General features: G+C 44.4%; 1 protein-coding gene across 5 annotated transcripts in view; it reads right to left on the bottom strand.

Moving 5' to 3' along the window:
* The window catches only part of WASHC1 (WASH complex subunit 1), a 46,539-nt gene extending 41,634 nt beyond the window's left edge, over positions 1–4,905 (bottom strand). Inside the window, exon 1 of one of the 5 annotated variants that reach the window (XM_049822676.1) lies at positions 4,813–4,905. Coding sequence is in view for 1 of the 5 variants with exons in the window: in XM_049822675.1 (XP_049678632.1) it covers positions 4,072–4,144 (73 nt within the window). In the remaining 4 variants the exon portion in view is untranslated. Of the gene's footprint in view, positions 1–4,071; positions 4,699–4,812 lie in introns of those variants that run through there. The other 4 variants (XM_049822675.1, XM_049822677.1, XM_049822678.1 and 1 more) reach the window with 4 other exon arrangements.
* Positions 4,906–12,376: the final 7,471 nt, after the last annotated feature.

Here is a 12,376-nt window from a genome sequence, read left to right as displayed (position 1 = left end):
GCTAGGTGCCTTTTTGGTAGGTAAATCTACTTATCACTGACAGCCGTTTAAGTCATTGTACTAGAAAAAGGTATTAAGGTAATGCTATGAAGAAACTCACTTTCGGAAACAGCAAGAGAGACTCTGGTATGAAGTGTGCATCCAAAACCCCAAGACTTTTTTTTCTTCAGTTAATTCCCTAAGTTGCAGAGGGAACACAATAAATAGGCTGTTTTGCAACAAAAGAGCAGCCTATTGACACAGGTTATGTAAACTGGGTGCCTGATAGGAACATGTCTCCCTAGGACACAGGCTGTGTCAGATACCACCAAACACCCGTTGCTGCTTATGTGTTTGTCCCATCCTGCTGTTTCTGGAATAAAAGGCTACCTGTATGTGGTCCTTCCTGAGCACTCAGAGCTACCAAAGGAAAAGCACTGGCCCGTCAAAAATCTATTTTTGAAAGCGGGAGCCCAGTATTTAAGGCAGCCCTTTCTCAAGAAGCCAGAGCCTGTTAACACCTTTGGCTCAGACACAATGCTTTTAAAGAAACAGTAGCTACTGTAGCTATTAAAGACAGATTAAATCTATGAGCAATATGACATTAAGGAAAAGACATTATTAACAGGTAACTACTGCACATGAATTGGAGAATTTGGGTTCCCACCAGCAGCATTGTCTCTTGGATCAAATAAGCGTGGGCCTGAACCAATACATCAACAGACTCAGTGATCATTCTCAACTGGAGACCCTCACTTTCCCTAAAAACTACTCAGAGCCACTTAGATTTGTTGGTTTGTCACATACTACACTGCCCCATTCCACTTAGGCTAAAGAGAAGGGATCAAAATTTGAGATCTTGGAGCCCAGCTTTACAATAGCATATAGCAACTCCCTGGCAAATTGTGAAATACCTGACATTTAAGGATGGATCACATAAAATCAAATGATATCAACTCTCCAGAAGACAGAATGCTGTTACATTATTTTTCAAGGAGAATCTGAAAGGTAGAGACTTAAAAGAATTTAGAGGTGCACTTCAGTCCTCTCAGTTCCACAAGCTAAGATGGCCTCTAAGCCACTACTGTCTTCAAGACAATCTTTCCTCTCAACGCAGAGCTCTGCCTTGCAAAGCAGCCAGCAGCCCTCACTGCCATGAGGCACCAAGCTGCAGGCTGCATCACCTTGCTGAGAAAGCCCCGTCCTCTAAACACAGGCTGAAATTTATTTCCCTCAGCTGGATACATAAAGCTCATTTTGACAGACAGATGTTGATATCTAAAGTTAATCAGATAACCCACTCTGCAACTGTCACCTTTGGCTCTCTTCATTAATGGAGGCAATCAGGCACTCTAATGAACAATTGATCTAAGTCAACTGTATCTACAACTGACCAAAAAGCACTGTGCTGATTGTCTGCCTTCCGTTCTTCTCACTATTTATTATAAAAGAAGCCGAAGCAAATAGCTTAGCTACACCTACAATACAGACATCAAAAGTAACACTGAGAATCCCAGCCCAAACATCCAGACACAGCTCTTCATTCAATTTCCTAAGTGAAGGTACTTTGGTTTTGTATGACTGAAGTACACGGAAGCCACTGGCTATGCCAAAAGTCCCTTGGCGGGCCATTTCCCAGCAGTAAGTTCTCTTAAATACTGGAGTTTCAAAAGCAGCCTATCTGTAACACTGCTGTAGAGCTTCCTGCAGAACATTTGGTTCAGAAAAATGAAGAGCTGCTCAATCTTACTATCAGACCACAGCAACAAATACATGCTTCCAAAAACATAGCACTTTCCTTAAAAAAAAAATTTAAAAAATTAAAAAATCCAGTTAATTTTTCTTTCAAATTTTCTGAAGCAAAATCAGCTTCAGTCTCCTGCAGAGCAACCTTAGCTGCAGATCTAAGCATTGCCACATCTCACTGCCACAAACCCTAACTAGCAATGTCCTGTTTTTCACTTCTACATCCAGTACCCTCTGCTCCAAAGTTCTGGAGTTTTACACCACCCATACCCCACAGGCACTGTGTTACAATCGATCCCGAGATATTTAATGAAGGCAACAACCAAATCAAACTGGCAACAAAAGCAGTTCCTGCCTGTTTTATACATTCAAAAGCAAAGGAAATGCTTGCATTTCTGCAAGGTGACAAGAGGGGAACTCACTGACTATAAGGAAGTGTCTTCAAGCCTGGTCACATTTGCTAGAAGGAATATCCCTACAGGGTGGCCTGGATGACAGGAGCTGACAAAAAGCTGGGTCAAAAGAATGACACCTGGGGAATCAGTAACCCACTAAACAAACTGCTGGATAGACTATTTGCTGGCAAAGGTTATCTTGTGAAGGGGTCTAAGCAGAGGTCATTAGCTATAGAAATTGCTTTTTGAGTGATAAAAATTATTCCCTTCAAGCTCATATCCCACAGCCACAAGAAACATCACAATTTCAGACACCATCCTCTTCTTCCTCTGTACACTACCTTTAATATAAAAAAAATTATTAAAAAAATCTGCCTTGCTTTCAGGCTTATCTCAGTACTATTTTTCCCCAGCCCTCAATTTCTACCCTTCTATTTTACTGGTCAGGTTGAGCCTGCAGTGACTACAGTAACCTGGTGTTACCAGAACCCAGAAGCTAGACTGCAGAGTAGTTCCAAGGGATTATCTGCTTTCAGTTTTCTTGCCAATTAACTCCTGAGTTGAGAGAACAGCACTTTTTATCTGAGGGAATTAAGATTTAAAACTCATTTTAAATATCCAGAGTGATAGAAGAAGGGCAGATGCTAAGACTAGCAGCCTGTGCTGCTCCAGGAGTGCCTCAGGCATTTTTCTGCCTGAGGGCTCTTTGGAGGTGTGGCCGTTTCCCCCCAACCCAAGCATCCCAGGAATACAGAGGTGTATCAGGCAGCCTTTACATTGCAGCTATACTGCTCAGACAAGACAAACATAATCAAATATCCGGAGAACTTATCAGCCCCTAGCTAACCTTCCTAAAAGAATGTCGAAGTAAGGGACAGTTGAGTGGAGCATCTCCGATTCCCTGGACAACTGAAACAGACAAAGCCTCTACAAGGACATGCCAAAGTCACTTTGCTTCCAGCCCTTGCCTCTGGCAAGAGCAGCACTATCCGCTCCACTTCCTTTCATCGCTCAAGGAAGGCTCTGTATTTCAGAGAACTGGCAAGAAATAGGGACAGTTTTAGCTTCTACCTCTTCTACTACAGGATAGGTCAATCCAGTCTGCAAATCACTGCCAGCAACACCCGCCACGCAACCTAAATGAAATAAATAGGTCATCTCAAGTAAACTCCTAGCTGACATTTGCCTGAATCACGTGAAATGCCACAACCACAGGCAGCACTATCCCACACTCATCGTTGGAAGCTGCACCGTAGAAGCGAGCACAGCCGAGGATTAGCCTACTCTCCCCAGGGATGAAAACTCTCCTCTTTTGAAAGAGGCCTTTGGGAAAATCCAGGTGCTGTCCAACCACTCAACATCTGAACGACACAATTAAATAAAATTTAAAAAAAAAAAAAAGGAAGGTGGAAAACCTCACCACAACACGATTTCTGTGGATTACTAAAATAATGCTAACAATGATAATCACTGCTGGGTGTGGATTCACAATGATCACTATGTCCATCAGCAGCCTTTCTTCATGTGTACAGTTAGGTCTAGTAGCCCTGTGGTCTTTTTACTGTTGGCTCACTCATTCTTTATTTTGAACACAGAAAAATTAATACAATAAATGCATTGATCACAACAGCATTTGGGTTCACTTGCAAACACTGACAACGCATTTTTATTTGACAAATCATTACAACACCACAGCTACCAGCTTGGGGGTGATGAACATGCCCTCGTGCAACTTAAGGGCAATCCATATTAAAACTGATTTGCCAGTACTCCAGGTAGGAAACCGTGTTGATGCACTTAAGGACTAAAAGTTACGTTTTTTATAGTCTGCGGTGTTCTCTGAAGTGAGCTGATAGCTAATGGTAACCAATCAGTACTTGGAATAGTACAAACCCCTCACAACTCTATTACAAGCCACTAGCTAACTTTGAGGGGAAACGACGTAACTCACATCCCAGAATCCTCGAACTCTCTACCTTGAACACCTTTTTCTCTTTCTTGTGACTCCCTTCAGGCTGCAGCATCTAGCCGTCTATCCCTACAGGGTACCTAACCTACACGCAGAGAAAGCATCGCCCTTCCCAATCCCCGAAGGACTACGCTGAGTCCAAGCGTCCCACGCATCATCACCAACTTGAGATTTCCACGCTCCGTGCCTGCCTGCCTGGTTCTCCCACCTACTTCATGGCTCAGCGCTGAAGAGCCGCATACGAAAGGTAACAAAAGACTTTTCTAAACCTGCTATCCCACCCAAACCGGTACTTGTACGACTCTCGTTTCATGTTACCAAGCTCTTCTTCCCAAGACCTGACGGGGTCCCCGACGCACAGAGCCTGCGGCCGCCAGAAGCGTTTCACCGCTGGGCGACAGGCCGCACACCCCGCGGCAGCCCCTCACGGGGCCCCGCTCAGGCCCGGCGGGAGGGAACTCTGCCCGAGCCCCGGCTCCTCGCCGCCGAGTCCGGCCAAAGCTGTTCCTCTCCAACGCTGTCGCCGCGGGGACACCCCCCGCGCCCGGCCCTCCTCGGCGCCCTCCGCCAGCCCCGCCGAACCCCGGTGTCCCGCCCAGGCCGCCCCGGGCGCCCGGCACAGAGCCGCCGCCGCGGCGGGGAGGGGGAGGGGGGGTGGCGGCGTGGGGGGGAGGGCCCGGCCCCGCCCAGCGCGCGCTCCCTGCCGCGCCGCGCGCCCCTCACCTGCCGCGAGCCAGCCACGCCTCGGCGCCGAGCAGGAAGCGGCGCCCTGCACCGTTTCCGCCCCTAGTTGCTCGTCACTTCCGCCCGGTTAAGGCGCCCCCGCATCTGGCTGCCTGCCCCTGGCCCGAGCCGAGGGCGGGGGGCGGGGCTGCGCATGCGCGCGGTAGAGGGTGGGGCGCCGGGCGTGAGGCGTGAGGCGTTCTCCGACGGCGGGGAGTGTCGGCCATGTTGTGGGCTTGTGGCTGACTGCCCTCTCCTGCTCCTGCCGGGCCGGGCGTTGTGTCGTCTGCCCCGCCTGAACCTCTCCCCGGCACTGCTGCCCTCCCTTGTGCCTCAGCCTCTTTGCTGGCCTGCCAGCCCGAGGTGGCGAGCAACTGGAGCTGGCGGTCTGTCTGCCCCGTCACAGGACACAGCCAGGCAGGGACCCCACTGAGGCTCCTCGGAGCCTTGCTGGGTGCCTCGTAAGGGAGGTGTGATGACCCTCCAGCGCGCCTCTACAGATGGCTGCCCCGCTGGGGCACTGTGGTTCTGTGAGCAGTACTGCACTGTGAAGAGAAGGGGGTTTTGGGACAGCTCTCGGCCTGGTCCCTGCCCACGTGTTGCAGAGTCACAGTTTAAGAGAAAATCCCGCAGGTGTTGGTCTTCTGTTGCCACGTTCAGCCCTGCTGCTGTGCCTGGCTGCTTTTCTGCTTCCACGTGTCTGGTACTGAGCACGGCAAGCAAAAGTGGGAATCTCTGACTCATACACTTGCTTGTTTCCTTTCCAGTGCTTGTGTTTAGAGTTGGGCAATTTACAAATTGGCTTTGTAAAATAGTGATTTTCTCTTTTAAAGTATGTTCTACTAGTTTGCTCTTGTGTCACTTCTATGCTCCCCTTTATGCACACATTTTAGCAACCAAGTTCTTCCAGCACAAATGCTCATGAAAAGTGAATTTCAAGAGTGCATCCCTAAATATTAAAACCACATTTTAAAGGGCTGTGTGCTACACATGACAGAGGTATTTGCATGCCCGTCCACTTTAGGATCAGAAACAATTTCTCAAGACTTGCGTAAACAGTTACAACTTACTGCTATTTGAATAGCAAATACCAGTTTTTGAATGCACACAGGGAACATTTATGATTGATACGTAGCATTAAAAACAGTGCACAAGGAAAAAAATGAGACAAGCCTCTTTAAACAGTGAATGCACTTGAAGACATCAGGACCTGCTCATGCATATTCAACTCAAGGTGGAAAAAGGTAAATCTATTACATAAATTACCTGTTGCAGATTCTTCGCTCGGTTCCACTCCTTTGCAGTGGGAAGCGTGGACTGAAGTGGGGGAACGATGTTAGACCTGGTGGAGCTGCAAAGGAGATCAGGAGTCAGCAGCAGTGGCTTCCCCATTTCAGAACCTGCAGGAGGGTGCAGTGCTTGCCCCTGTGATGGGCCTGGTAAGACCCATCAGTATAGAAAGCATACGAGCACAAGGCCTAAGAGCAAAGGACCAGAGTAAGAGCTACTCAAACTCTGTAAGGGAAGAAGGTTATGAGGAATGGAATATCCTGCCAAAAACTCAAAGCAGACAAAAAAGCAGATCTAGCTGAGTCTGAGCAAGGAGCGTATGTGTGGGTGTCAGGACCTGTCAAAAACAAAATAGGGAAGTGGATGTAAGAAGCAACAATCCAATCTATTCTGATCCATTTTTATTTATATACTGCTGACGGAAGGCCTTCCAAATGCTTTCTGCTGCTTGGGTAAAAATCCAGTTCAATGCATTTATAAAATTCAAGAGAAAGCAAGAGGTGACGGCAGACTGATGCAGCCCCTTCCTATGCCCCCCTCCCAGCCACCCTGACGAAGAGGAGCCAAGGTTTGCAAAATCCATCATTAAAAGGCAAAAAGAGAGCTAACACAGAGAGAGAAAGGGAAGACGCTGAATCTTAGGCCAGGCAGGCAGAGAGGTGATGGAGCAGCAGGGATACAGTGAGCCCCACACAAGAAGCGATAGCAGGGTAGCTGTGGACTGGGCAAAGCACCAGGAAGACCCTGGTAGCAGGTGAGAGGCTGTAAATTGTAGTGAACTCCTGTGTAACCTTGTCATATATCAAATGTCTTTCCTGTGCAGACAAGGCCTATCTAACCGGGCACAAATAGGTGTTAATAACAGCACAGAAAGAGCCTCGAGGCAAATCAGGAGAGCAGCTGTGTAACACAGTGTTTAATTCAGCTGCAGAGGCACCAGTCTCCGGCTGGCTGCATGTCTCAGCCCACGCAACTGGCTGGTGGAGAACAAGCAACACCATTCCCAGCCAGTGGAATAATGGACATAATTTCTTCTCTCTGCAGAACAATGTTTACTGGCTACATTTCGTAACCTTTAACTGGCTCATTTTCAGTGGTCCTGAGGACAGGATCCTCTTACTTAACTAAGGGCTGCTCTTGGGGAGCTGTCTGGCGCCTGGGGCTGCCAAGCTTGCCCTGCTGCTGCTTTCCATTGTTAAGTTCCATCTAACAAAAACAAAATCACGCACAGTATTTTTCTCTTCTAACAAAAGGAGCACTACTACCCACTGTTGCCCAGATATGGGAAGATTTAGGCGGAAGTCCTGCTTCCCATGCAGTAAGTAAGACATTTTTCATAGGGTGCAAAAAGCAGCACCTTGTGGTGTGCTAAGTCACGCGTGACAGCGTGGCAGAGGCTTTCAGTTAGGAAATGCACTAACTGCTGGTTTGGAAAATGCCTTCTGGCTTTCTCAGAGACATTGTCCAAGTCAATACCAATGGGAAACACTAGTTGGGGGGGGCTGCAGAGAGATACTGTTTATGCATGTGGCATAAGTGGCACTGCCACTTTCAGTGACTTTGTTCTGCAGTGGCAAGATAGTGACCTGGACCTGCCCCCCCCCCCCCCCCCCCAGTCAGAACCTGTTTTTGCTGTTGGCCCACTGAATAAATGAAGCCAGGTGTTTCCACCGGTCTTCTTGCAGGCTGCATGGAGGCTTTGCACGCTCTGCTTTGCTGTCAGTTGCTGGCAGAATCCTCACTGTGAGCAACTGGCTGATCCAGAGCAGCTCAGGGCATGTCAGGTTTTCTGTGCTTTTGCATGCCACTCTCTGGCTAGCTGTCTAGAGTGCTTATTCTGTCTGTTAGCTTTTCCATCACCACAATATTCAAGCGCTTCCACCCTGTCCAGAACTCTTGCGTAAAGACATTTTTTTCCTGTAGGCTAGACTCATTGCAATTATCTATACACAAACTGATCACTCATCTGTTGTTGTGTCACAGCCACAAATTCATGTGCAAGAGCCAACCCTTTTAGATTCACATTATATTTTAACTCATTTTCACTTTTCTAAAACTGCATTTTCCCACCAGAGTGCTTTTTCTGAAGTAAAAAAAAAAGCAAACCAACAAACCCAACCTTCAAAACATTAACTTAATTTGCTCTTTCTCTTGCTGCAGTATCTTTTACTGAGCAAAGTCACCTTGGGCAAATAATTAGTGCCTCACTTTCCTCACTAGAAAAATGGAAACAATAATATTTTTCCACCTTTGATATCTTTAGGATGGAAAATGTTACTACTTATTATTTATTATAATGTTTCACACCAAAATTTAATAACATAAAACTCAGAACCTGAAGGGAAAATGTAAAAAGTGAAGGTGAGGAGAATACAGAGTGCTGCTGTAGTTATATATTTTGAAGATGCTGGAAATTTCTTGTAGTCTGTTGAATAGCATTTGTCAAACATTCAGGCAGAGCTGGCTGAGTTGCTTTTGCACAAGGTCAGGAGAGGGCCGGAAAACAGATCAGATCTTACTCCAGACATCCCTCTCATTTTGCAGTTTTTCAGACTTGAGGAATATTTTGCTACTGCAGTTGGATGTAGGGTTGAGCTCATCTAACATTTGGAAGTGTTTGGACTTCAGGTTTTGCTTCAGGTCTGACTCTAATGTTTTGCTTGTAGCATTGCCTTAGGAGAACAGGCAGGATCCTCCTTGAACATCTGTCCCTTGTTCTGTGTCTGGTGACAATTAGCACCTCCTCTGAGTGCACGCTAATGATCAGTATATGCTCATGGGATGTTGAAACTAGACGTAACTAAACAATATTCTGTCTTTTGGGAGACAAAAGTAATATGCTAAGTACTCCTCCCCCCCCCCCCCCCCCCCCCCCCCCCCGAGGCATAGATGCTTTAAGTATAACAATACCTGTATTACCTCTGAGGTGTTCTTATTGCAGGGAGATAAAATAAAGGCCAACTACAGCCACCTGACCTTCTGCACAAGCTTTCTTCTGACTCAGATTTGTGGAAGCGCTTTTCCCACACACTTCCCCCCAAACATGTGGCCTTCCTCTTCCCCTAGTAATGGGGCTTTGGGGTAAGATGCAGTGGATTGGAACAAACTAGAGCCTGAATTTGACAGAAGCACTGTATCTGTCCCCCTTTGCCTTCTCTGCCACTCTTATCAAAGTCCCCTCCTCAAACCCTTCTGGTTCTACACTTTCTTCCTTATCATCCAAGCCTCTTCCTCAGCCCTGGACTCACAGCTTTAAACATCACTCGCCAGCATCACATTGCTTATTCTTCACAAGTGCCAGAGGCCGCCTGACATCCTGTGCCTGCACTGCCCATCAGACTGTAAGTTCTCCAGGGCACAACAAGCTGCAGTGTTTCGCGTAGGGCTCAGGCTGTGCCTGGTTCTCAGGCAGTGCTGGAAAAAACCACATGATTAACAATAATAACGCAACTTCTGCAGCGCACACGAGTATCAAATGAGCTGTGTATTACTATCATAGGTTAAAATGGTACCTTTCTGTACAGCTGCAGTGAACTAGCATATCATATTGATGCACCTTTAACTGGTCTGTGAAGGAAGGCAGGACTGCAAAGATCTCCGTCCTAAGTGTTGCTGGGAAGACTCTTAGCTATGAATTCCAAAATGCCATTCTTAGCATTGCATCCACACAGTTCCGCATACTCATGGTAATTGCCTTTGTTGACTTAAAAAAAAAAAAGAAAAAAAAAAGTGTATGAAATAATGGTACATATGAGAGAAAAAAGGTAACAAAAAATAGACAACAAGAAAGTAGAAACTCCCTGGAGTGCAGCACAGCCAAAGACAGTGTTTCACGCACATTCTTTTATTCTGTGGATCTTTTCGACACCCCCACAGCACCCCCAACTCTATGAGTCCTGAGCAGGGCTGACCTCACTGAACATGTGAGATCTGACAAGAGCACAGCGCACAGCACACAGCACTATGGCTGCAGGCTAATGCTTTTATTTTTGTAACCGTGTATTCCTAAGAGCACGGTAACAGGAGTTAGGGATCAAATCCATGCTTCTTGCATAACCGAACAGAGTATTCCCGCTACACTACCTGGCAAGAGATCAAACATCCCATACCAGGCCTTTAAAAAAAAATAAAGGAAAGGGAGAAGTATTAAGAACAGCCGTGGCCGTAAGAGAAAAGCAACAAGTATTCTAAGGCATCCACTTAACCATGCTCCTAGTAGGCACAAATTACTTGTTTAATTTTGAAATCAACCCATAGAAGACTCAGAATCTGCAACACTCTCAGACACCCAGCTGTTTGCCATGCAATCCCAGTTACCATTGCAAATTCAAGCCAAAATCCAGCTATGCAAACCTTCTCCACTTTGTTTCAGACATGAACACCATTGCTGGCCATTCTTCTATTGCTATAATGAAGTTAGCTATATTTATTGCTATAATGAAGAGCTGTCACAAACTGGCTAAGACCTGTCTGCCATGTGAAGAGGACATTAACCCAAGGATGAAGGAGCCAGCTACAACTACCAGCTACCATGTTACTAAGTCATCATGAACATCAGTCTTCTTTTGATTATGACCACCTCCATTAAGTTCCTTTATAACAACATGGTGCTAAATATTAGACCTTGGTTCCAAAAAACTTGATGTTTAATTTTTTTTTGCCATTCTGAAAGGCTCAAATAAATGTCAGCATTCTGATGAAAACTCACTGCACTCTCTATCTGGCTTTGGACATGTCTTTTTTTTTTTTTTTTAAATCTTCTAGACTTTTAATTCCTACAAGAAGAAAAAAAGACGAGATGGAATTTTCAAGACCATTTCTTCCTTTTTTAAAAATAGCTCATTTAAAGATTCATATTTTTCAAATCACGTATATTTAAACCAAGAACTTTTAATAGTATTTTATCAGTTTCCTACATTATCTTCAGTGTTTTTAAATGTACATTTTAATGCTTCAAGACATAAGTCATTTCTGGATACAAATTAGGGGATTTCTGAATATATATCTGAAAGTTAATAAAAAGAGAAGCATGAAAAGAGATGCAAGACCCTACATTAAAGATTAGAGTTAAATATAATGAGAGAGAAAGATGTTCTATTAAAAGCCTGCTGAAAATATTAGTGTATATTAAGAACCTACTGACAAATGCTTGTCTAAATAGTGACAGCAGGACATTCAATATATTTTAGGACAGTCTGTTTCCAAACAGAATAATGAGGGGTGAAAGCAAAAAAAAAAAGCTTTTAATTATTGTCACCATCAATTAGGACTCAGTCCTGCACCATTTAATTGTACTTTTGACATTGCCTCCTAGAAATATATTTCAGAAAATGAAGTAATAGTTGGTAAAGTAATATTAGCACTGAAAAAATTCCTTTAATAAAAGCTTGTTCCTGCAGAGTTAGTTTCAAGCTGGAAACAATTTTTCATCTTTTCAAATATAAAAACTAAATAACAGAAATCAATATTCCCTGGGAAGGAGACTAACCCCTGTGAGAAGTTCACCCAAATATTTGCTGTCAATGGCAAGCTCCTATTTTAGGATTTAAGTGGGTGTTCAAATGGCTGGGTTGTGTGAATAATTGATTATTTGATTCAGTTGTTGAACCAAAAAATTAAACTCTGCTTTTTTCCAAAGTCAACCCCAAAACACTGTTTTCAGTGTATTTGGTAAATAATAAAAACTCCATACTTTTAGGGTAAATTATTTGCTATTTGTTTGGGACGAGCTTTAGTTCTGCCATTTTTTTACAGGTATATGCAATAAAAGCAAAGGACTAGATTCACAGAAGAGCCTAGACATTACCTTCAGAGATGTTTTTCCAATTTATACTCAACTGGAAATCTAGTGAAAAATTGAAATTCTTACCTGAAATATTTTCTTTCTGAATGAACAGTGAAATACATGTTAAACATTTCCAATGACGTTATTACTCTTGCATTTCAATCTTTCAAATGCTTTCTATTGCTGTTAAGTATTCAAATGAAGTTATTTCATTTCAAAGCTTACCATATCAGGCTATTATAATTCCTCTGTGCTGCAGGCCAAATTTCCTGGTGGTCCTTAAAGTTATGCCATATTAACTGCCTTGTAATAACTGTATACCAAGGTGCCATGTCAATTTCACAAGATTTTTCTCTAGAAACATGAATTTGTTTTGCATCTCTATTGTAACATCAGGTTGCTGCTTAATTCTATTTCTAAGACCTACAGATAAAATCTTTCTTTCAATTTACAAAGCAGTAGGATATCTATCTCCCACTTCAGCCTTTA

This window comes from Accipiter gentilis, chromosome 18, assembly GCF_929443795.1.
Source record: "Accipiter gentilis chromosome 18, bAccGen1.1, whole genome shotgun sequence".
In the NCBI taxonomy this organism is placed as follows: Eukaryota; Metazoa; Chordata; class Aves; order Accipitriformes; family Accipitridae; genus Astur; species Astur gentilis.
This window is presented reverse-complemented; position numbering and strand designations above follow the sequence as displayed.